The 22,308-nt window shown below is 37.2% G+C and overlaps 3 protein-coding genes across 8 annotated transcripts; 2 read left to right on the top strand and 1 right to left on the bottom strand.

The window, feature by feature from the left end:
* The first annotated feature begins 502 nt into the window (after positions 1-502).
* LOC18591575 (ATP binding microtubule motor family protein) lies at positions 503-7,279 on the top strand. Of its 5 annotated transcripts, none has more exons than XM_007017775.3 (22): positions 503-1,130; positions 1,228-1,427; positions 1,528-1,651; positions 1,742-1,836; positions 1,950-2,085; positions 2,389-2,454; positions 2,668-2,730; positions 2,885-2,935; positions 3,123-3,205; positions 3,309-3,423; positions 3,928-3,973; positions 4,105-4,259; positions 4,350-4,556; positions 4,701-4,790; positions 4,924-5,013; positions 5,313-5,387; positions 5,513-5,584; positions 5,685-5,784; positions 5,998-6,065; positions 6,165-6,295; positions 6,410-6,485; positions 6,748-7,279. In XM_007017775.3, the coding sequence occupies exons 1-22, from the start codon at positions 579-581 to the stop codon at positions 6,850-6,852; spliced, it is 2,700 nt and encodes an 899-aa protein (XP_007017837.2). In that variant the 5' UTR covers positions 503-578; the 3' UTR covers positions 6,853-7,279. The 5 variants fall into 5 exon arrangements, with proteins under 5 accessions (XP_007017837.2, XP_088664973.1, XP_088664972.1 ...); XM_088808847.1 differs by having other exon boundaries at positions 5,486-5,584; positions 6,195-6,295; XM_088808846.1 differs by having other exon boundaries at positions 5,486-5,584.
* Positions 7,280-8,507: 1,228 nt separating this feature from the next.
* On the top strand, positions 8,508-13,925 carry LOC18591574 (Transcription elongation factor (TFIIS) family protein). Of its 2 annotated transcripts, none has more exons than XM_007017773.3 (2): positions 8,508-8,731; positions 10,408-13,925. In XM_007017773.3, the coding sequence occupies exon 2, from the start codon at positions 10,515-10,517 to the stop codon at positions 13,587-13,589; it is 3,075 nt and encodes a 1,024-aa protein (XP_007017835.2). In that variant the 5' UTR covers positions 8,508-8,731; positions 10,408-10,514; the 3' UTR covers positions 13,590-13,925. The 2 variants fall into 2 exon arrangements, with proteins under 2 accessions (XP_007017835.2, XP_007017834.2); XM_007017772.3 differs by having other exon boundaries at positions 8,508-8,736.
* A 469-nt stretch (positions 13,926-14,394) lies between these two features.
* LOC18591573 (DEA(D/H)-box RNA helicase family protein) lies at positions 14,395-20,729 on the bottom strand. Its single transcript, XM_007017769.3, has 19 exons — positions 20,347-20,729; positions 20,080-20,259; positions 19,927-19,995; positions 19,723-19,829; positions 19,349-19,427; positions 18,795-18,968; positions 18,297-18,445; positions 18,109-18,204; positions 17,643-17,745; positions 17,406-17,468; positions 17,138-17,199; positions 16,899-16,995; positions 16,391-16,509; positions 16,271-16,313; positions 15,959-16,060; positions 15,707-15,805; positions 15,548-15,631; positions 15,011-15,285; positions 14,395-14,705 (listed from the first exon to the last, which is right to left on the bottom strand). The coding sequence occupies exons 1-19, from the start codon at positions 20,644-20,646 to the stop codon at positions 14,690-14,692; spliced, it is 2,217 nt and encodes a 738-aa protein (XP_007017831.1). The 5' UTR covers positions 20,647-20,729; the 3' UTR covers positions 14,395-14,689.
* Positions 20,730-22,308: the final 1,579 nt, after the last annotated feature.

Here is a 22,308-nt window from a genome sequence, read left to right as displayed (position 1 = left end):
TAATCTTTCAACATCTCAATTTTATTCAATTAATTATTGTACTATATATTTTTGTTCAATTTAATCCCTATGACGTAATAGAATTTTTTTTTCAAAATTTGTATGATTTGCTACGTGACAATGCCACGTCAGTATGTCAATGCCATGTCAGCACTATCACAACATCATATAATGTCACATGGTATTACCACGTTATCACTAAGTGTCACGTGGCACAATATGTCATCATCTTAACACAACATCATCGTTAACGTTATTTTTTAATAGTAAAATTGAATGTCGTTAAAAGGAGAGATTAAATTGATATAATTTTTAAAATTAAAAAATTAAATTATTTTAATTTTTAATATAAAGATTAAATTGAATAAAATTAAAAAGTATAGAGACTGAACGGGTTTTGTTTGACCAATTTCCATTTAATCATTTTATTTTGTTTTTGTTCTTTTTGGTAATTACCAATTAATTAATACTTGCCCCTAGCACGTTTGTACATTTGACTTTCCCGAATTCAAAAGCACATTTTCCGCCATTTTTGTTTCGAAACAGAGTGACAGCAGGAAGGAAAAAAAAGAGAAACAATGGAGTCGAAGAGTCCTCCACGGTGTCCATCCAGCGTCACCGTCCGGCGAAACCCTTACCGGAAGGCTAGGGCTACTCCGTTAACCAATCCCCCTCAACTTCCCTCCCACTCCACGTCATCCTCTAAATTACCTCCAATTTCTTCTTTTCCGATTCAAGACATTCTCTCCGAAGAAATTCCCCAAAATGCTCCCCCCACAGTCACCGTTACCGCCGCCTCACAGTCACGGTCCCAAGATTCAATCGCCGAAAACCTCAGAGTCTATTTGAGAATTCGTCCTCTCGTGCCTCTTAAAGGCTCAACCAAAAATGTAGGAGATCAAAATCCAAGCTCGAGGACAAAAAACGTTTGGCCTCAAAATCCATCGAAAAAAGACAGCGTGAGAGAGAAGAAAAATTCAAAGAAGAAAAATAACGAGAGTTGTGTAACGGTGAGCGAGGATTGTCACTCGGTTACATTATCTCCTCCTTTGCCGCTACAAGAATCCAAACGGATAAAATCGGAGGTTTACGAAGGTTTTTCTTACGTATTTTCAGCTGACTCGACTCAGGTATACTATTTTCTTTCTAAAATTATTTTATTTTGATATGATTACTTTCTAATTTTTATTCTATTCTGATACATTTGGTTTCGGAAACTTTTTGTAGAGTGAAGTGTACGAGAAGATGGTGAACCCGTTGGTTGAGGATTTCCTCAGGGGTAAAAGCGGAATGTTGGCGGCATTGGGGTCAACCGGCTCCGGCAAGACTCATACAGTTTTTGGGAGTGCCAGGGAGCCTGGTATGGTTCCTCTAGCTCTCCAACGGATTTTCAAGCCCGCTCCAGCGTGTAGCTCTCAGTCCTCACGGTGATTCAGGACCTCCCAACTTAAAAATGGAAATGTTTATCAATAAATGAAACATTTTACATTGTGTTAACCACTTCTTGTTGGTATAATGTCTTTGCAGGCGATTTTACTTATCGATTTTTGAAATATGTGCTGAGCGAGGCAAAGCTGAGAGGATATGTGATTTAACCTCGGATGGACAGGATTTATCTATGCAGCAATCAGCCATAAAAGGGCTTCAAGAGGTTGGGTTTGTTTTTTTAAAATATATATTCAATATTATTCATGATGGAAATTAATTAATGGATGTGGTGTTTCCTTAATCATGCAAACAGGTTCTTGTTCATGATGTTGCGGGGGCAGAGCAGTTAATAGGTCGTGCTCTTCTGAAACGTTCGACAGCTATGACAAATGCCAACAGCCAGTCAAGGTGAATGACTAATTACACTATCATTTTTAGTATATGATTACTTAACATTATGTAATTTGAATAGATTGAAATGCAACTTTTACTGATATGATTATTGGCTGGCATACTTGCAGCCGTTCACAGTGCATCATCAACATTCGCAGAGGTATTGATAGTTCTGATGCAGAAACTGATGAGCAATCAAATTCTACTGTTTTATCTATTGTTGACCTTGCTGGAGCTGAAAGAGAAAAACGGACTGGGAATCAGGTATTCCGTTTTGTCTGCTTTAAGGTTTGGTTGTAATGTAACTACCTTTTCAGCTAGAAACTTCTTTAAAGAATGAGCTATGTGTGATATAGTAACATGTAGGCACACTGTCAGCACCAGTTCAAAAGTATTTGTGTGTTCATTTTAATTTTTGCATGCAGTTCAAAGGCACAAATTTCAATCATGAGCAGTTGGATTGATATTGGATACTTAACTATTTTGAGGGAGTTGATTTAGTGATACAAAAGGTCAATGTTAATGAAAGTTTCTTGTAAGCTTTTTGAAACAAATATTTTATTGCAGGGAACAAGATTGGCAGAGAGCAATTTTATCAACAACACATCGATGGTTTTTGGTTTATGCCTAAGAGTAAGCGCCTTCAACTTGTTTCCTGGATCTTCAAGGCATTCTCAAGACTCTTTTCGATCGGTGTTTTCTCAATTACATATCTGCTTGATGTTTAGTGCAGTTTATGTTGTTCATTCAATCATTCTTAGCTTACTTTCAAGTTATTTCTCTCTATCTTGCTCTCTCAGCATTTGTGTGACTGGTTCTTTTTCTTTTCTTTACCTCTGTTTTCAGTCCTTGTTGGAGCACCAAAAGAAGCCCAAGAAGGCATTGCAGAAGCACTTTCAAAATTCTTTGGTAATGCTTCCCTTGATGACTTCATGTGTTACAAATATTTGATACAGTCTTCTTTTCCCTTTTAACCTACATCTGTTTGATAGATGACATGATCTTTTTTTGCCTCTGTTTAGTGGTGATAGTTAGTACTTAGTATGACTTTATTTTCACACAGCTGACTAGGTACCTTCGAGATTATTTGGAAGGCAAGAAGAGGATGACATTGGTATGTTGTCTTCATGTCAATAGGTGCTTTGCTCATATTATTAACTATGCTAATTGTTCTTCTAGTACTTCATTTTCCTCTTTGCTTCGTTGTAGTCTTAGTTCTAAGACAGTTTTCAATTTCATTTTATCTTATTCTATTTTCATTAGCTATATAACTGTTGTTGAAAGTTTTATTCTGTTGGCAGATTTTAACAGTAAAACCTGGAGAAGAAGACTATCTTGATGCGTCATACTTGCTAAGACAAGCTTCACCTTTCATGAAAATCAAGTAATATTTCTTTCTGTTTTTTTGTTTTCCTTTTCCCTCAGTTTCACTTGAAATTTAACCTGTACAACTTATAAGATGCAGTATTTACATATCTTTCTTCTAGGTTCACTAACATTGAGGCACAGTCCAATTTTCTCTGCAACAAGAGGCAATTCCAAACAACATTTAGGGCTAAGCAGCCTAAAAGAATAAAACTTGGCAGCCGTGATGCTTCCATGGTACCTTTTTTTCCTCTTTAAGGGTGCCGTTTCTTCCTTTCTGGTGTACTTCTTGCATTAGTCTCTACCCCTCTCCCTCTCTCTTGACTTGTGATCCAGCAAGGAAACCAAGGTGTATTAGCAACTTCTTAAGGCCCTGTGTCCACTATGATTAAGAATTTGTGTAATACAATTTTACATTCCTAACTTTAGTTTCAAGAAAGTCAGCCGTGTGTATTTATGCAAAAGCTGTAAATCATATCCTGTTGTGCCACTCTTTTTTCCTTGACATTTCTAGAGCATTTTCTATTAACTATTCAAAAATTCTATAGATTTAAGTGGTTTGGGGTTGTCCATAGTCCATATTCACTTCGCATAATAGGTTTTCATATCCATTGCATCATGTTATGGAAGTGTGATTTTGGATGAACATCATAAATCAACTCGTTGTTGTTTATTCTGTAGCAGTACTAAACTGTTATTAGCATGCCTTTTATCATTTATCATATTTAAGTTTGTTTTCAGATTGAAGGAAAGATTGCTGGAGATGAAAACCGGCTTCATGATGAAGGTTGTTAAATATGTCTTGCTAATTTCTATCGATCTACAAGTTTCTTCTTTTATTTGCATTACTTAGCTCCTTTATCTACTTTCTCATGCCTCCTCTTCGAATGTTTAATATGTTTGCTTATTGCATCACAGAGGACCTGAGAATCTGCAATGCAAAATTTAAAAACTGTACACCTCTAAACTTGAACTCTGATAACTTAATGAAGAGGGAGAGAAATCATCAGATTATGCAAAATTTTGCCAAAGCTTTATGGAGTGTTTTGAAGCAACATAATGAAAAACTGAAGGTAGTAGTTCTGGGTAGCTTGATGTGTTGATGTTTCCTTTTTCAACATGATTTCATTGATAACTAAATTATAGACTCTGGTCATAATCAGGTGGCAGAAAGTGAAATCCAGATCCTCAAAGAAAACCTTAGAAATGAGAAGACAAGATCTATTGAGATGGAGAAAGAGCTCAACAATTTGAGGTCCTTCTGTACTTGCTCTAAGGAAAATTCGGTGGCATCAACCATTGTTAAAGTAGGTGAAAATTTTGAGTCCACGGTACATTCAGAAGGACACACATTTTGCAGCTTTGATGAGGTATGTACTTAAGTAGGAACTTATCTATATTTGAATATGTTTTACAATATCTATATAAAACTTTTTTCATACTTGCATTAACTTATAATACCCGTGTAACTCAAAGAGAATAATTATATTTGAAAACTTTTCTTTAATGTTTAGACAAAACCAGTTTTGGATTCTTCCAATCGCATCAATTCTGAATGCAGTAGCTGTCTCAGAATATGTGACTCAACTCCAGGAGAGGACCATGTACTTTCGCTGCTTTCTTTTTGTTCATTTAATATCATTCTGGTTTCTCGTGAGTCCACTCCTCTTTGTCATCTATAAAAGAGTATGAGTAGATTATTTACTTATAATACCTACAACTTAATTCTACATTCAGAGGAATGTGAAAGTTCTTTCTCCCAACTGCAATTGCTCACCAGAAAATGGCGACCTTGTTCGAAGACAGCAGCAGGACATGTCTTCTCAGGTATATGGATAACTAGGCATTGCTTTCTATAATCCGACTCTGATGTTATCATTTTCACAGCCCTTTCATCGCCAAAGTTTTGACTCAGAAGGTCAACTTTGTCTTTTTTCTCAAATAGAATTCCTCAGACAGTTTGGTCCTTGCCTCTTGTGAAAATGATAATACTTTGTCATGTGGGATTAAGGTGTATGATCAGAGTGGCTCGTTCTATATATCTTATCATTAAATATCTAATGGAAAAGGTTTTAACCATGTTTTTGTGCTTTATCCATCTAACCTATTTTTGGTTGTATATGAAGATATTAAGTCACAAAACTTCTTCAAACTTGAGTGGGCTTGAATGCATTGATGATAAGCAAGAACCGGAGGCCATGGTAGGGATGACACTCAGGCTTCTTTTTGGTAGATTTTTTGGAGAAATTGCCTTTGATGGAAAGAAAATTTTCCCTTTCATTTCTTTTCTCTTTGATAGGATGGATTTTTTTTACTGGATGGTCAGGTGAGAAGTTCTGAAGCTGACGTTAGTTCTCCAAGCATTTGTGTTTCAAACGAAAATTGTCAGATTTTTCAGGTATGGGTGCCACCAATTTCTGAGATCAGGATGCCAATTATATACATTCCATGCATATTCGCAATGGCTTTGACAAATATATTAATGATGTCTAAATTAGATACATGAGAGCTTTCCTGGGACTGGAAATATTCATGAGGATTCAAGTGAGTCAAATTATGTGGTTGCGGAGCATCTTGATCCTAAATCAGATGTAAAAGGTTTGAATTAGAAACTCAACTTTTATGTTATGGACTACGATTGTGAAACATTTTACATCTTGAAAGGCCCTTGTTACCATTTGTCCTGTGGTTGAAACTATGATTGGCCCATGTTGTGATTGAATTCTGGTTGATGTTTTATTTACTTGTCTTTCAGTCTATTGTTTCACCATTCTATATGATTAATATATTTAAGGCTTTTACATTTGGCAGTCAGCACTTCAGGCAATGACAGCAGTGCATCTGTGGAACCAGGTCAACAGCTTGGTGAGAAAAATGAGGTTGGGGTCTGTTCCATGTTTACTTTATAGATGCATTCTCTGATGTCAAAGTTGGCCATTAGTTCTTTTTTCTATGACAACATATCCTACGCTATTTAGGACTTACTGGATTTGCTGGTATCACCTAAGGAAGTTAAACATACTCAACAGCAAGACCTTACGTATGTGCCTGAGACTGAAATCAGACCTGATACCTCCTGCAACTCTTCAAGGAAGGAAAAGCCAAAAAGGTAAGTAGGGTGGCTTCTCACTGGCGCTAGTACATGTCTTACCTTACGTTATTATTTGGTCATGAATGTGTTTGGAATTGCCATCTGACCCTGGCTTTATATTTGCACAAACAGGAGGCTTTTGCCTGCTTCATCCATTCTAGTGAGGGAAATCAGCACTTTGGACGCTGATGAGTTTGACAAACCAAGGGTTAGTTGACAATTCTCTCTCTTTGCATTATTACTTCTCGCATGCTTTTGTATTGGATTTTCGTTGTGATCTGAAGTGTATTACACCCAAGTATCTTGCTCTTCACAAGAAATATTGTGCTTAATAGTTTACGGTTGGTTCATTGTTCAAAATCAAAAGCCACATGGGTTAGAACTTTGAATAGGAAGAGCAAAGAGTAAAGTAGTAAATTGATACTGTTCATTCTAACGTAGCAGCATATCTCCTTAAATTTTCTTTGCAGGGGGATGGAGTTGGAAATAAGTTGGCTGCTTCTGAAAGGCAAAGAACACAGGGCAGCATTTCTCTCCTACGCTTACTTAAGAGTAATCTTCATTCTCTAGTGTAGCACCTTTCATTGTTTTCTGTAAAGCTTGCTTTTGATGTTTAGATGGGTCAGTTTTAGTTTTGGGGGCCACGAAAGTCCAAAGGGAAAGCAAGAGGAGCTTGCCTTTGATTATTGGGTCTGTGGACTCACTTGGACTGCGTTTTAAGCCATTTACAATGGGCTCAACAGTTCGAGCCAGTGGGTCCAATCTGCAGAACCTTTTTCTTTTTTTTTTAATCCTAATTATAAGTTGACATTTGACCTTACAAAGGGGCACCATGAGATTTGGGGAAACTTTCAAATCCGATGATTAATACGTTCCTGAAAATTACGCCTAGTATGTTGGTCCAGTGGTGAACCAAGGTGGTCCATGAACCCAAAAGGCTGCTGATGTTGCCTTTTTCATTATACTTTAATGTTAATTTAATACAAACCTTTCTTCGTCAAAGTTGCCATCATATGCTACTTTCCTTTTACAAGTTTTTGATTAGAACTTTTGTTTATTAGATTCTAAGCACCCTTTAATGGTCAAGACTCGGACTAATGAGTGGGGGATGTGTGACCGCACCCAAAGGTCTTAATCCACGGTTTTACGTTGATTACCTCAAATCTTTTCGCTCTTATCCTTTCTACCTTCTCTCGTCACCACCCTTTTTAGCAATCTTGTCAACCCCAGCATCATGGTTTTTAGCCACTTTTTTCCATAATATCGGATCAAATGGAAAACTACCACATCTTATCTTGAAAAGATTTTGTAAAGAATTTCAATTTTTTTGGAATGAGTAAAAAAAAAAAGAAAACTTAATATGGTTTACAATTTTGACTAAATTTTATATTTAATTTTTATTATAATTTGTATACATGGAGTTCAAAAATTTTATCAAAATTTAAAAGAATAAAAGTCGATTTATATGAATTATAAAAGAGATGAATATTTCGATAGAGACTAAAAAAAGAGTGAAAGATATAACCTAGTTTGTTATACGAAAAAGAAGAAAGAAAAAAATCAATGATGAAAAGAGATTGGGCCCTGAAATTGATGGACTTTTCAATCAGTGGGCTTCATCAAAACATGGGGCTTCGTGCAATCCAGTTTTAAGTTTCTAGTCCACATATAGTTTACCACGGACTCGAAAGCAGGGAATTCCCCTCTTCCCTGCTATGAGCAGAACAATCACACGTGTAAGCGACACGTGACTCAAAACAACATGGGGACCTCGGTTTGACGGTGACAACAAACGATAAGCCCCTGCTCCTCTCCTTTTCAAGGGCTTAGACCTTGTCCACCCTCTCTCTCTTCCCCTCTTTCACCCAAACTCATCATAAAAAAAAAGCCCCACATTTTTAAAAGCATACCCGAATTGACTGTTTTTCGGGTGCGACTCCTGTCTTTTTTTATATTTCCCCCTTTTTTTAAATAATAAATCAATACCGGTTTGACCAACCGACCCGACCCGGAATAGAGTTTCTCATCCTCTCACACGCCCTGCACGTGCCACCCCCTGAACTGGGGAAAGTAAAATGAAAACCGACCCGAAAATTGACAAAGTAAAATCAAAACTAGCAAAACCCCAAAAAAGAATTAAAAAAAAAAAAACGAGGAAGAAACGTTGCTCTCTCTCTCTCTCTCTGGTTCGAAAGAGGCTTCACAGAGGACAAAAGCGAGGGTTTTGTGAAGAGAGAGAACCCCCCCCCCCCCCCCCCCCCCCCCAAATTGAAAGCCCTAAAAAGGGCAAAACACTATCTCCACAGAGAGGGAAAGCTCAAAGCGAAAGGAGGCAGAAAACAGAAGTGGGAATTTTTTTTAGAGAGAGAAAGAAGTGCGGTGTCGTCTCTCTATTGGACCGGAGCTTCAGAGCTAGGGTTTCGGTTCTCTTTTTTGGAAGCTTTTTTGATGAAGGTGAAGTACGTGTCACGCTTGTAATTATTTCGATTTCGTGCATTTTTTAAAATTCTTTTTTGGGTTCTCAATTTTATTTCCATATTAGCGTTATTAAAATCAGCTATATCTCTGCATTAATTGCGATAATCTTAATTAAATTCGATATCTTTTAAATTCACAGCACTCCTTAAAATATAGGGCATAAAAAAGGTTAGGGTTTTGTGGTGCTGTTTCTTCTGATTTTTAGGGTTAGATCTTCTCTGTGAATGTTAATTTCTCTTTCTTTCCCCTTTTAACCGCTTTAGAGCAAATTAGAGGAACTATTTCATTGTTCTTTCGGGGTGTTTGGTACGTTGGCCTACAACTTATGAGTACTGAGTAGGTTTTTTCTTTTTTTTTTTTCTGCTATTTTGCTTTGTTCATTTAATCTATTTTAGGAATGAAATTCAATTTATTTGGATATCAAATAAGTTTCTGTTAATTCTGATTCTTTAAAAAGCTTGAGATTTCAGTATGTTATTTTATTTCAGGTGTTGAGGAGTGCCGTTATTTTTGTTTGTTGAATCTGTTTTGTTTACATTTTATAATAGTTTGCATGATCAGCTTGCTTGGAAGGTATATTACAATGGTTTTAGATAATTTTCTTTTTATTTTGATGATGATAATCATCAATTATTCTTTTGAAGTAAAGGAATTTACGGTTCTTTATATGAGCATTTTCTAGGGATGGTGGGAATTTGTTGAAGGCTTCAAATTGCAGTTATATTTTTTTGTGAATCAATCTATTCACCTTTCCTTTAGGGGAGGAGAGTTGATACAGAAATAAGGATAAAATTTAGTGCATTAGGAGTTTAACCATTGATTATTTTTTTTCTTGTACATTTTGGAGATCGCTTTGCTTTGGCTACATGATAGAAGGTAGCCTTTCCCATCCCATAAACTTCACACCCCTCCTAGTTGAAAGTTTCAATAACTAACAGTTGCCCTGGCTAATGGTGCTTTGGTGGCACTAGCCTTCACTCTAGTTTTTTTCACTAATTGTTTGACATAATGTCCTCTCTTTGACCCATCAGTCTGGAACCTCCAATCCTGGCATGGCAAGTGGTGTCGATATCGTGCCTATTGTTACCTATATGGCATGCATGAAAATTCACTTAGCAAAAACTTGTCCTTATTGCAGTAAATGGGAACAAAAAAAGAGTGTAATTTGTACTCTGTTTTGTTATCTTGTGAGAGCTTTTATTCTTCAGCCTCTTATATATCACTCATTCAAAGGCACGAAAGGTAATGGCTGTCAATATATGGATAATTGCATGTTTTCTTTATGATACTAAAATCAATCGATAAGTTGGTCTAACACTTCACAATTGTAATGAAAATAGGGGCAAGCTGAATTAAATAACTGTGGCTACTGTTTAATGGATATCTACAGACAACAGCTGCTTTCACTTAATGCTGCCATATTGAATTAATATTTCTGTTCTTGTATGGAAGAATGTTTGCAATATTATGTAACTAAAATATTCTTTTCAAGAGATGTAGTGCTGTTAATATATTACTTGAACCCTGTCTTTACATAGCTATGCTACTCAGTTTGATGTAACTTGTGCATATTTTTGGCATCATAATGGATGAAGAACTTAGTATCAGAAATCTGGAGCAGAATTAACCATTTATGTCTTTCCATTTTACAGGTCTCTTTTTAGATAGTCTTGAAGCTTCACCCCTGTTCTAGATGGAACAAAAGTTCTCAGCATGTTACATAGTTTTCTGTGTTTGGTGGTTTTGCATCTGAAGCACCATGACGCTGGAAGATTTTTTTACCCTGACCGAGATGAAAGATGGGCTCACAGCCCCTTCACGAGTTGAGGAGCTACTAACTGTAATGAAGAAGGAGAAAGATTCTGTTGTGAAAAATATCAGTGATGCAACCAGGCAGTGGGCTGCTGTTGCAAGCACAATTGCTGCCACAGAGAATAAAGATTGTCTCAATCTTTTTATTCAACTAGATGGAGTCTGGTATCTGGACAGATGGCTCAAGGGTGCTCAAGAATTTGGTAATGACTCAAGTGACAGTTTTGTGGAAGAATCAATTACTGCACTCCTTCGAGCACTTGAAAAGTTGCATAGAAATAATGAGAGGTCTATTTCTTCTGAGATCTGGATTACTGTCAAGAATCTTCTTGGCCACAAGAGCTCTCGAGTTCAGGATGGAGCCAGATTGCTCTTTGATAACTGGAAAAGAAGTAGAGTTACTGATGATGTTCATGGTGGTGTTGGTAGTGGTGGACATATTTCTGACTATGGGATTTCAGACAGTGCAACCGTTACTGGAGAAAATAGTAGGCGCGAATGTTCTGCCAAAGAAGGTCCTGTTTCAAGGGGAAGTACTGATGAAGAAAATACTGGAGCTGATGCTGCAAAGAATGAAAACCTTCCTTCAAGTAGCCTAGATGGTGTTCAATTAGAAAGTTCTAAAGAGTTACACAGTGAAACCACTAATGATGAGCTCCAGTCCCACATATATTCAGACTGTGCGGACATGGAAAACAGATCTCCAAATCATCTGTCCTCCTCTTTAGTTTCAAATCCTGCTCAAGAAAACTCGTCCACGAAGGAAGATCTTCCTGCAAAAACTGTGGAAGAAACTGCTTCCCTTGAGACCTGCAGTTTACCAGATTCAAAGCAAGAAAATGTTGAGGTTTTGGATGCTCAGAATTTAAATGAGTTATCAAGTGATGAAAAGCAGAAGTTGGATATGACAGTTTCTTCCTCTAGTACTGTGGAACATGTACTGGTTTCTTCTGGTGCTGGTGTTGGAAGCGCTCAGGAGGCTACAAAAGAACCTAATTCACAAAAAGATGCTGAAGCCAATAAGAGTGATGTTCTAAAATCTGTTGCACTTGGTGGTGATAGGACGCCTGTATCTGAGACGAAGAAGATGATGGGTGATGCGGGGGTTATAAATCATTCAGGCAATGGTTCACAGCTATTCAAGACTGCAGGTCAAGACAGTGAGTCTCATTCTGGCATGTTGCGGAGCTCCTCTGACAATGAATTTATATATAGAAAGCCTAAGGATCTGGTGACCACTTTTTCCAGGATGGAAGGCATTAGAACAACAGATGAAAATAAGGAGAATTGTAGAGTTGAAGATTTGAGGGGTGGTTCCAAGTTTACCCCTGGTCCTGATGTGATTGATAAGAGAATGTCTGATATTGAGCTTGAGTATGGCATAGTTGATGCTCTAGAAGTTGCCCGACAAGTTGCTCAAGAAGTGGAACGAGAAGTGGTAGATGACAGAGAGCCTTCATGCAGCTCTTCAGAGAAGATTTCAGAAGGTGGAATTAGGCAACCCAGTACCCCAGACTCCATAAATGGAAAACAAGACCTACCCACTGAGGTCATACCAAAAGAGGTGTCAACTGGACCCAATCAGTCTGCTGAAGCATGTACTGAGGGGGAGGGGCACATAATTAATCCAGATAATCCAGACAATGAACCAGAAAATGACTTGCATGATTTAGAGTCCTCTCAGGTGACTGTGGCTCAAGAACCTGAACCTAACACAGAGAAAAGCCTATGTGATTTTGATCTGAACCAAGAAGTTTGTTCTGATGATGTGGAACGTGCAGCAAATTCTATCTCCACCCCCATTTCAGTGGTTTCTGCTTCAAGGGCGGCAGCAGCTCCTGGCTTACCTGCAGCTCCTCTACAGTTCAAGGGGGAACTTGGGTGGAAAGGGTCTGCTGCCACAAGTGCTTTTCGCCCAGCATCTCCTCGCCGAAACTCTGATGTTGATAAGACTTTATCCATTGGGGGAACAAGCAGTGGCTCAAAACAAAGGCTGGATTGCCTTGATTTTGATCTTAATGTTGCCGAGGCTGGTGATGAAAAAGGTGCCGAACTTATGTCAGGGAAACAGGTTACAGCCTCATCAGGCCTCCACTCTGCAGAATCTTCACTGGATGTGAGTCCAAGAAAATCTGAGAGACTCAAGCTGGATTTAAATCGTATGAGTGATGATGGTGATGCTCCAGCATTAGATACAAGATTAGAGGGACGACTCTTTTACAACAGGAATGGGCATCGTAGCCCATCACCTGCCTCTTCATCATCATCGATGCAGCCTTCTCTGAGGAACATCGATTTGAATGACAGACCATATAGTCACAATGATGCTTCAGAATTAGGGCCTTACAATGGTATATCTTCCCGAAATGTAAATGCATATGGAGGGCCTAAACCAAATGATCCTGTTATTTCTATAATGGGTACTAGAGTGGAAGTCAATAGGAAGGAATTTGTTCCTCAGGTTGTATCCTTACCAAATGGCAAGGCTCTCGAGCCTGCAACTGATGCAAGCATCACAAGAACTGGAGGTTTTATGGGGTTGGGTCCCACTGTGTCGTATACACATTCTCCTGCTTTTAGTTATAATGGACTGACTATGCCACCAACAGTGTCCTTCTCTCCTGCCATTTATGGGGCTAGTGGCTCAATCCCCTATATGGTCGATTCAAGAGCACCTATTGTGCCTCAAATTATGGGTTCTACATCAGCTGTTCCTCCACCTTACTCTCAACCACAGTTCATTATGAGCATGAGCAATGCCCCTGTTGGTTTAAATGGTTCAGGGTCCTCACGGCCTAATTTTGATCTGAACACTGGTTTGGCAATTGAGGGAGGAAATAGAGATTCCACGGGCGTAAGGCAGTCTTTCATGCCTGGTCAAAGCAGGTCAATGGAAGAGCATTTAAGGGCAAACTCACAACCCTCCTCGAGTTCTGCAGTTGGTGCAAAAAGGAAGGAACCAGACAGTGGGTGGGAGCCATACCAGTTTAATTACAGACACCACCAATTTCCATGGAAATAGTAAGTTCATATTTATGTTGCTCCTTCCTCTCTTGGGATCATTTCATAAGTCCAAGCTAATTGATGCTTGCATTGCCAAAGATACCTGGAAAATCAAGAGCCCATTGGCTTTCGTGGGAGGGGAGTTTGAGCTGAATAAAACAGGGGAATTATGAATGTAACATGATTCATGAGATTGATTGCCGAAGGGAGGGAAAAATTAGGTTTAATTGTTTTAGTTTTTGCTTATTTTCTTGTTTTCCTTTTTGTGTTCCATAGAAGGCCATTGCAACCATAGAATGCTTGGTACATGTAGTTGTAACTTATTTTCCATATATGTCAAAGAAATTTAAAGAAACTGAGCTCTTCTACCATTCTTTATTCTTCTTTTGGCAAACAATTTTGGTTGTTAACATGACAGATTATCACATATTTGACTGCTTGAAATTGGTGTATACCGTCCTTCATATTGTCACGTTTCAGTTTGTCAATTGTTCCCTGCTCTTTGGATGCGTTTATTTATTTATCCTAAAGCAGTGAATACTGCTAAAACAAAGAAACAAACGGCTATGGTTTTAGCAGAAACTATAGGGAAAAGGGCAAAAGAAAACAAAATTATAGAGTAATGAACTAAATCTCCGTTACATTTATCTTTTTGGTTTCTTTTATGTTCGTCCACATAGCATGCATCGATCCTCTTTTCAAGTTACAAGATGTTTTGTCTTTCAATTCTTATTGTAAAATCATTTTTGGTTTAGACTGGAATATGTTGGGCTATTGCAAAACATCCTTTCCCATGAAGGCTGATGGGACGACTTCAATACCTATTTGAACAAAATTGACTTTCATTGCAGATGTAATCGTCCGTTTGGTTCTATGAAAATAAACGCATTTTCAAAAACATTTACATTTTACAATGAATACCTTGCAGTATTTGAAAACTAATTCTATAATGACAGTGTACAACACAGACATCATCCTTCTCCCTCCTTATCGGTGCAGATCCTGATCATTGTAGTCACTTCTGGCAGTGTCTACTGACTGGACCATATGACCCATAGGCTGCTCCCACCAGCATAGAGAGCTGCAAAATTTGGTACCCAGTAGGTAGTCGTGCTTGTGCTACCTGCGCTTGTAACTGGAAAAGAAATAAAATACTCCCATTAGTGAGAAACAATATTCTAGCATTTTGAAATGTAGAACTGATATCAGCAATAAACAAGCAAACAATAAAATACAAGGAAAAGGTTTACAATAATACTAAGACTAAACTGCCATTCGGTAAATTGCAGAAGGTACTTCAGCAGATTTGATAAATGACCACTAGTAGTGTAAGACCCCAACTGAGATCTCCCACTTGATTTCAATGCAGAAAAAAGTTCATATAGATCTTCAGAAAAACAAGTCCGAAAAATGATAAGAGAAGTATATCATGTTTCATACCGTGATTTGCTCTTAAATGAACTCTTGGACTTTTTCCTTCCTGCACCACTAGTACTTTTCTGCCTTTTCTCACTCATGTCATTTTGGAATAGCTCCCGCATCTCTTCTGTCCTTGATTGAGTTCTTTGGTTAGCATGCTTCGATTTCTTGTTGGATTTCTTCACAATTTTGCCAGAATCTACAGCCTTCTTTACAGCTTTTACTGCCTTTGCTCGCCTGTAAGCCAAGTCAACCAACGATATCCCTTCCTTCTCTTTCTTATTTTTTCCACTACCCTGCAGTTCTCATATATGAGTATCACATGGTAGCACAATGAAGTAAAAAAAAAAAAAAATTTGGTAGCCATAACACAAAAATCAGAAAACAGATAATTGAACAGTAAAACATGTTTCAAAGTTGAGCAAGAAACTTGGGACAGCACTCAATTTTGCGAGCCAAGAAGGAAAAGAGAAACCTAGATGAAGTGCATATTTAAAAGCATATACTTTATACAGCCTAAAAATGGATTTGATTTCCAATAAAGGAAGAGATGCATACTTCTGATTCATTCATTTCACTTTGATCCTCCAACATTTCTCTGGCTGCTTCCAGTTTTCGACGTTTCTTCCTAGGTAAATTTTTCTGTTCAACAGATGTTAGCAGCGTGCACCATGCAAAAGTTATAAAAGCAAGTTTGAAATGAGAAAACTGTACAACCTCGCGCTCTCGCTTCCTTTTTTCCTTCATCTTAAGGTCCTCAGCCTGTTGGGCGCTGATGACAGCATTTGCAGAACCTTTTTCTGTTTCTACAGATGCCTGTCAAATGATATAATGCCATGTCATCAACAAAATTCTGTCATATCACAATAGCTAAACATGCAATTCTATTAAATACAACTTGTGTATGCCAACTTATGGACTAGTGACAGCAATACGTGCAAATCAAAACTCAAATCAAAGATTGCTTACCTTTGCTGCCTTTGCTACAAGCTTTTTCTCCTTTTCAGTCATAAACCAGGTTCTTTTAGGTCGTGCATAAATTTCGTCCTTATGTGCGATCATATTTTCAGCCTTGTGTCATGGAAGCACATTAGATTACATATACTAAACAGTGAAGTTGAACATGAGAAAACAATAGGCTCTGATACCAGCCAGCCATTGAAAAACTAAACATATAAACTGACAAATAATAACATAGAAGTGTGGAATCAGTAGAAATGTAGGGCTATATTTTCTGAGACATCTAAGTAAAAATAGCTTGAATCAGTGCAGATCAAATACCTTTGTTGCTTCCATTTCAGCTTTTCTTAGGGCTCGCTCTGCCCTGCAGATAATCAGAATCTATCATAGCAGTACAAAGAAAACAACAGAAATAACTTTGAAAATGAAACAAAACCAGACCTCTCCTCTTCAATAACTTCAGCCACTTTGTCTTCCTTCTCCTCAATTTTCTGAGACCACTTAGCAATAGACTGCTCTGCAACAATCCGACTCTTCAACTTTGAACCTACTCTCTTTGCCTATCAAATTTAAACACCCAATATAGAGTTACAAGCAAGAGAAATTTCAAATTTCTGATAGGAAATGTTTCAGCTACTTTTTCCAATAGGGGGAACTGTTTTAGATTTGTTGATGCAATCGAACTTTAAGAAAGTATTGCAGTCAAAGCAAGATATTTTGGCCTTAAAGCATCTTTTAAATTTGAAGTTTCATAATCATAAGTAATCTTTTTATTCAGGACATCATAATTCTTTACCACCACAAGAACCAGCACTAATAACATGCATAATCACTTCTCATACCAAAACTTTCATGAAGCAGACAATAAATGCTCCATGTCTAGGATCCAAAGAAGCAGCAAATAAAAGTTAAAACAGGCCCATTACAGACCGGGAAGAATATGACTCACAATGGCTTTCAATAGAGATCGATCATTGTCAGTCACAAATGTAACAGCATATCCTTCTCTACCTGCTCTTGCTGTCCGACCAACACGGTGAACATAGCTGCATAAAGAAAAAAAAATAACAGAGCCATCCGGTTGCAAATTGAGCATCTTGCACATCGAAGAGAAGTTCCAAAGAATTTGTTGATAAGAGAAAGATAGTGCATGCTGGTAATACATGCTTATAAGAGTGTGGATTCTACCTTGTAATATCTCGAGGACAAGCATAATTAATAACTGTCTCAACACCAATTATATCAAGTCCCTACAATTACAACCATTCAGAACAAAGTGTCAGGAGATAATACAGCTAGAAGTGCTGAAAGTATTGGAGGTATTGGGATATAGGCATGTAATTATGCAAGACTAAGGAGTTGACCATTTACAATGGCCAAGATCTATCACACAAAGGCACATGGAAGTCACAAACTTTTGAGGACATTGGGGATGGGTTTTAGAATATCTACTTACTCGAGCAGCCACATCAGTGGCAATTAAAAAATCAACTTCCTGTTTCCTAAAACGATCCAAGGCCTACATGAACAGCAATCAGTGAGAAGTAGATAACCAAAATGCAGGGGAAAAAGAAGAAAAAAAAGAAGCCCAAGAAACCAGGAAAAGCATTTTTCAAAGATACTCCAATACCTAATAAGAAGCCTCACCCCCAATGGGAGCAACTACAAAGAAACACCTATAGAATCTACTTACATCAAGGCGCTGGACTTGAGTTAGATCTCCATGAAGCTCAGCTGCTTGAAGGCCAGCCAACTGAAACAAAATCTTCAACCTGTGTGCAGCCTGCTTGGTTCCACTGCCAAATGAGATGGACTATCATTTCTAAAGTCATATAATTGACAAAGTTCGACAACAAGGTTGGCAGCTTTCATGGACAGGATGACCACAAAGGATAAAAAAAGGGTTTGACCAGTGATATAGGGGGTAAAGAACACTCATCAGCACAAAACATGGTTATATATTAAACTGAAATAAAAGAGTAACAAATCATATTTTCAGTATTGATTCTAAGTTTTTCCTCAGAGGTGAGAACAAGTGTAGTCATCCATAAAGAAACAGCAAATTAACGAAATGTGACATTAGTATCAAAACATCTGAGTATCCTAATTGATATAAATAGTCAAATCAGCATGATTATCTACATATGTGTGATAAAGACCTGAAGATGATCACTTTGGATGTGAAAGTCTTTGAACACAATGACAGAAGAACTGCTTCTTGATTTACTTCACGCATTCGACGTATCCTTACAACCCTGCACAAATAATATTAATGATCACATAGTCAGAATACAGAACAGTGGAAAACGGCAAGCAAAACAGACTGAAAAAGTACTAAGAAATTTACTCCTCAGTCAATGTTGCTGGCCGTTTTGCTGATGGGTCAGCTGAGAGACGCAAGGGTCTGGTCAAAGAAAGCTTGACAAGCTCATCAACTTCTTCTGTCATTGTAGCTGAAAACAGCATAGTCTGTCTCCTTTTAGGACAAAGACGGACCTGTAGATAAGTTGCAGCAGATCACATACAAGTGAAAAGAAACAAATTCAATTCAAAGCAGGTAACATAAGTAGGTAGATTAGTAAGTGAAAATTATTGCTATTAAATGGAAAAGGAACTAGTTTATCTACATATTTCCATTTAATTACTCCTGGCAGAATAAACTATTACTGCTTCCAAAAGGGATAGCAGCTTTACCTCGGCATCCTACTACGTCATAAGAATTAGACAAAGCCTGTCAATTTAGGAAGTCAATAATAAACCACTCATCCACATCATTTAATGAATTCAATATATTCACTTATCATTACAACTCATATATAGAAATAGATATGTAAGAAGGAGGTACCAATTCATGAATTTCAGCACTGAATCCAAGCTCTAGAAGACGATCTGCCTCATCAAGGATCAAAACTGCAAGATCGTCCAAATCCACAGACATGGAATTGCGCAAATGGTCTATCATGCGTCCAGGAGTAGCCACAACAATGTCAGGCATTAATCTCAAAGCTGACTCTTGTGCCTAGTATAACGATGACGTCAAAAAATAGTGGACAAGATAAGCATAGAAATACATATAATTATTTAAATTGGTAATATCAACTTTCAAGTAAGCAGGCTGTATAAGAAGGGCTCTGTATTCATCTGAAAAAAATATCCTTTTATTTGTCATTACGAGAGTTTCAATGATATCAGTTACAGAAACCAGGCAAAAGGTTCAAAAAGTTTAGAAAAGGGTGATTAACATTTATTGACTGAAATAAGTGGATGCAACTTCAACTGAGTTAAAGACAAAGAAGCACATAAAAAGGAGGAATGAAAGCATCAGAGGAATATCCTTTTGCCAGTACCAAAGGTGATTGCAAATTTAGCTAAGTAAGGATGGAAATCAACAGGTCAAACCTTTAATGAAAGCCCACCAACAACCAGACAACATCTAATATCAGTAAACTGAGCAAGTTTCTCTATCATACTGTGAACCCTGAAACATATGAACAACAAGTAAGATTTACACCTTAATGAATCACCACAAATACAAATTAAAGATATTTATAGTTTCGATAAAGCTTGAAGCCTCAAAAGATTTAACTGTAAAGCCTAACAAATTTTTGCAATAAACTATCCATGTATGCAAATCTACAAACTGATATCCACTAGCTCATGATAACATAATTGCATTAGCAAAAGTTCTAAATTTCCTTACACAAAGCATAACCACAATCCCGAATAAATTTGTGATAGAACATGAAATTGTTCAAAGTATTATGTCTACTTACTGCACCGCCAACTCTCTCGCCGGCGTAAGGATAAGAACCCGTATCGCTGAAATCCGTTTAGGACGGAATAGCAGCCTTTCTAGTGTAGGTAACGCGTAGGCAGCCGTCTGCATAAGGATTAAAAATATAAGCATTTGAAAACAAATCAGATATCTAATAAAAAAATTAGCGGAATAGAAGCGATGAAGATCAAAAGAAATATACCTTCCCAGAACCAGTAACTGCGCTCCCGCATATATCGCGCCCGGTCAAGGCTAAGGGTATACATGCAGCCTATAAAAGAAAATAGGCAAAGGGTTCATTCAAAAAACTTCAATAATGAATTAAAAATTTATAAAATGAAGTGAAAATGGAGACCTGGATAGGTGTAGGCTTAGTGTAACCCAACGCCTCACAAGCTCGAAGCAAAGGGCGCGAAAGATTGAGCTCCATGAAAGAATTTGCATGAAAGGACGCTCCTTCAGATGGCGCGAAGAACGATTTACTCTCACCTGCATTGCTCTTTTCCTCATCATCATCTTCTGATCTATAATCCACCTGATAAATAGAAAACAGATATTAATCCAAAACAAAACGAATTTTAAAATTTAAAAGTCAAAGAATAGAGTAATGAGAGAGAATTACTTGTTTGTCGGGTTCCGAATCGGAGATCTCCTCTTGCTGCTCTGGAGCAGAGCTTTGTTGGAGGATTTTGGAGATTTTGAAATCGACGGAGGTGGTTCCACGGCGTGCGTGTTCTTCTGCAACGGATTCGGAGTAAGAAGCGAAGTCCCATGGGGATTGAGACTTGCGTTTCGGTTTAGAAGGTTTCTCTTCCGCTTCTGCTCCTTCTTCTTCCTCTGCTTCTTCATTGTCTTCTTCCTCGGATTCCTCGAACTCGGGTTCTTCATCGCTGGGTGCTTCGAATATGAAACTCGGAGCCATGGGTAGAATGAGGAGCAAAGAGAGTTTTCGTTCCGCGGTTTGGAAGTGGAATTTCTAAACGATGGGAGGCAAAAAGAAGCGAGAAACGTTAACGGTGTCATTGCTTTTACTTCAAGACCAAAACCCATAAACCCTAACTTTTATGTAATACTCTCCGTTTTAATAATTGGGTTGGGTCAGAATGAGCTTCTTGCCTGGTTCGATACAGGTCCATAAAAAGATTTGCATTTTGAAACTTGGACCGCAGAACCTAACCATGGGCCTGTGGCCAATACTGAATCAAATCTCCCTTCTTATTTTTTCTTTTTCCTTTTGTTTTTTTTTTTACAATTTATACTTGTTTTTCTTATCTGCATCTACATATATTAAAAGATGTCCCTAAATAGGCTAATTGGTTGACACATATATAGCCTAATTATTTAGCTCGATTTGGATTGAATTGTGTCCAAGACATGTGTCCAAGACATGTGTAGTATTTTTGTTATTTGTTGTCCCTAAGTAGGTTAGTTAGTTGACACATGTGTAATATGTTTGACACGTGGTGCCTTGATTTGGGTTGAATTGTCTCCGGATATGTGTGGTATTTCGTTATTTGTTGAGGGTGTTTGTTTAATTTTTTTTCCTGATGAGGTTTCGGGTATTTTAGAAGATGTTGAAGGTAATTTTGTGTGTTTATATTTACTTGCTTATTTTTTATTGAGTTATTTTTGGTGTTTTGCAAAAATATTTTGAGTTTTGTTGTCTTCACAATGATGGGGGTTTTATGGGGTTTTGGTATTTTAGAGAACGTTGAGGGTTTTTTGGTCTTTTCCCCCTTGACTTTCTCATTTCCGTAAAGAAAATTGTTATCTTCTCAAAATGTTACATGAGCATTTTTGTCTTTTAAGGAGGTAACGATTTTTATGGGCTTCTCAACATTTTACAATATGATAAAGGTAGTATGGTGCTGTTCATGTGAACTCTTTTCTTTTTGTTGACGATATAAAATTTAATTTTTAATGAATTCTTGATTTATTTTGAGTATTTTACTTGGATAAAATGTCCTATTTCAATTGTTTTATGGTTTTGCTTATATTTTAATGTCGTTATATTCAGGAGTAAGTTTAATTAAGAAAACTTTCATGCCTATTAAATACTATAATTTTTCAGATATTTTTTGAGATATATTTTCCCTAAACCTTAATGAGATAGACTATTTTATTTCAGTGGTTTTATGTTTCTAAACATACATTATTGCTTTTGTACTAACGACTACCTTTATAATGTTACTCTTTTTGTTAGATGTCATTAGATTTCTAAAATTGATGACTAGAGTTTAACAACTTTAGTTGAATTACAGAATAAATAAAGTAAGAAACGTGATCTATACATAAAAAAACCTGACGTAAATAATAATACTAATAACTATACTCACCACCACCCCTCAATTTTTTATTCTTTTTAAAAATCATATAATAAAATTTAAGATATATATTTTTGTCATTTCTAGTTATATTGAACAACTTTTTTTGGAATAGCGATAAGCTTCGTAGCAAAACCATTAATTAGTTTAGGTTCGATTTCTGTTGAGCTCTAATTTTAAAATTTTTTCCTTTTTTGTTGATGGCTAGACTTTTTTTTTTTTTTGTGTTATGTTTTTTTTTTTTTCTCACAGTCACTTCT

This window comes from Theobroma cacao, chromosome 8, assembly GCF_053813885.1.
Source record: "Theobroma cacao isolate CCN51 chromosome 8, ASM5381388v1, whole genome shotgun sequence".
Lineage (NCBI taxonomy): Eukaryota > Viridiplantae > Streptophyta > Magnoliopsida > Malvales > Malvaceae > Theobroma > Theobroma cacao.
The sequence above is the reverse complement of the archived record's forward strand: the minus strand, read 5'-3'. Positions and strand labels throughout refer to the sequence as shown.

Coding starts and splice junctions, on each gene's coding strand:
- LOC18591575 (XM_088808846.1), top strand. CDS start 579: ATGGAGTCGAAGAGTCCTCCACGGTGTCCATCCAGCGTCACCGTCCGG. Junction 1,837..1,949: donor AATGCCAACAGCCAGTCAAG/GTGAATGACTAA, acceptor GCATACTTGCAG/CCGTTCACAGTGCATCATCA. Junction 4,260..4,349: donor AACATAATGAAAAACTGAAG/GTAGTAGTTCTG, acceptor GGTCATAATCAG/GTGGCAGAAAGTGAAATCCA.
- LOC18591574 (XM_007017773.3), top strand. CDS start 10,515: ATGACGCTGGAAGATTTTTTTACCCTGACCGAGATGAAAGATGGGCTC.
- LOC18591573 (XM_007017769.3), bottom strand. CDS start 20,646: ATGGCTCCGAGTTTCATATTCGAAGCACCCAGCGATGAAGAACCCGAG. Junction 19,996..20,079: donor CTAAGCCTACACCTATCCAG/GTCTCCATTTTC, acceptor TTTCTTTTATAG/GCTGCATGTATACCCTTAGC. Junction 15,806..15,958: donor TTGTAGCAAAGGCAGCAAAG/GTAAGCAATCTT, acceptor ATCATTTGACAG/GCATCTGTAGAAACAGAAAA.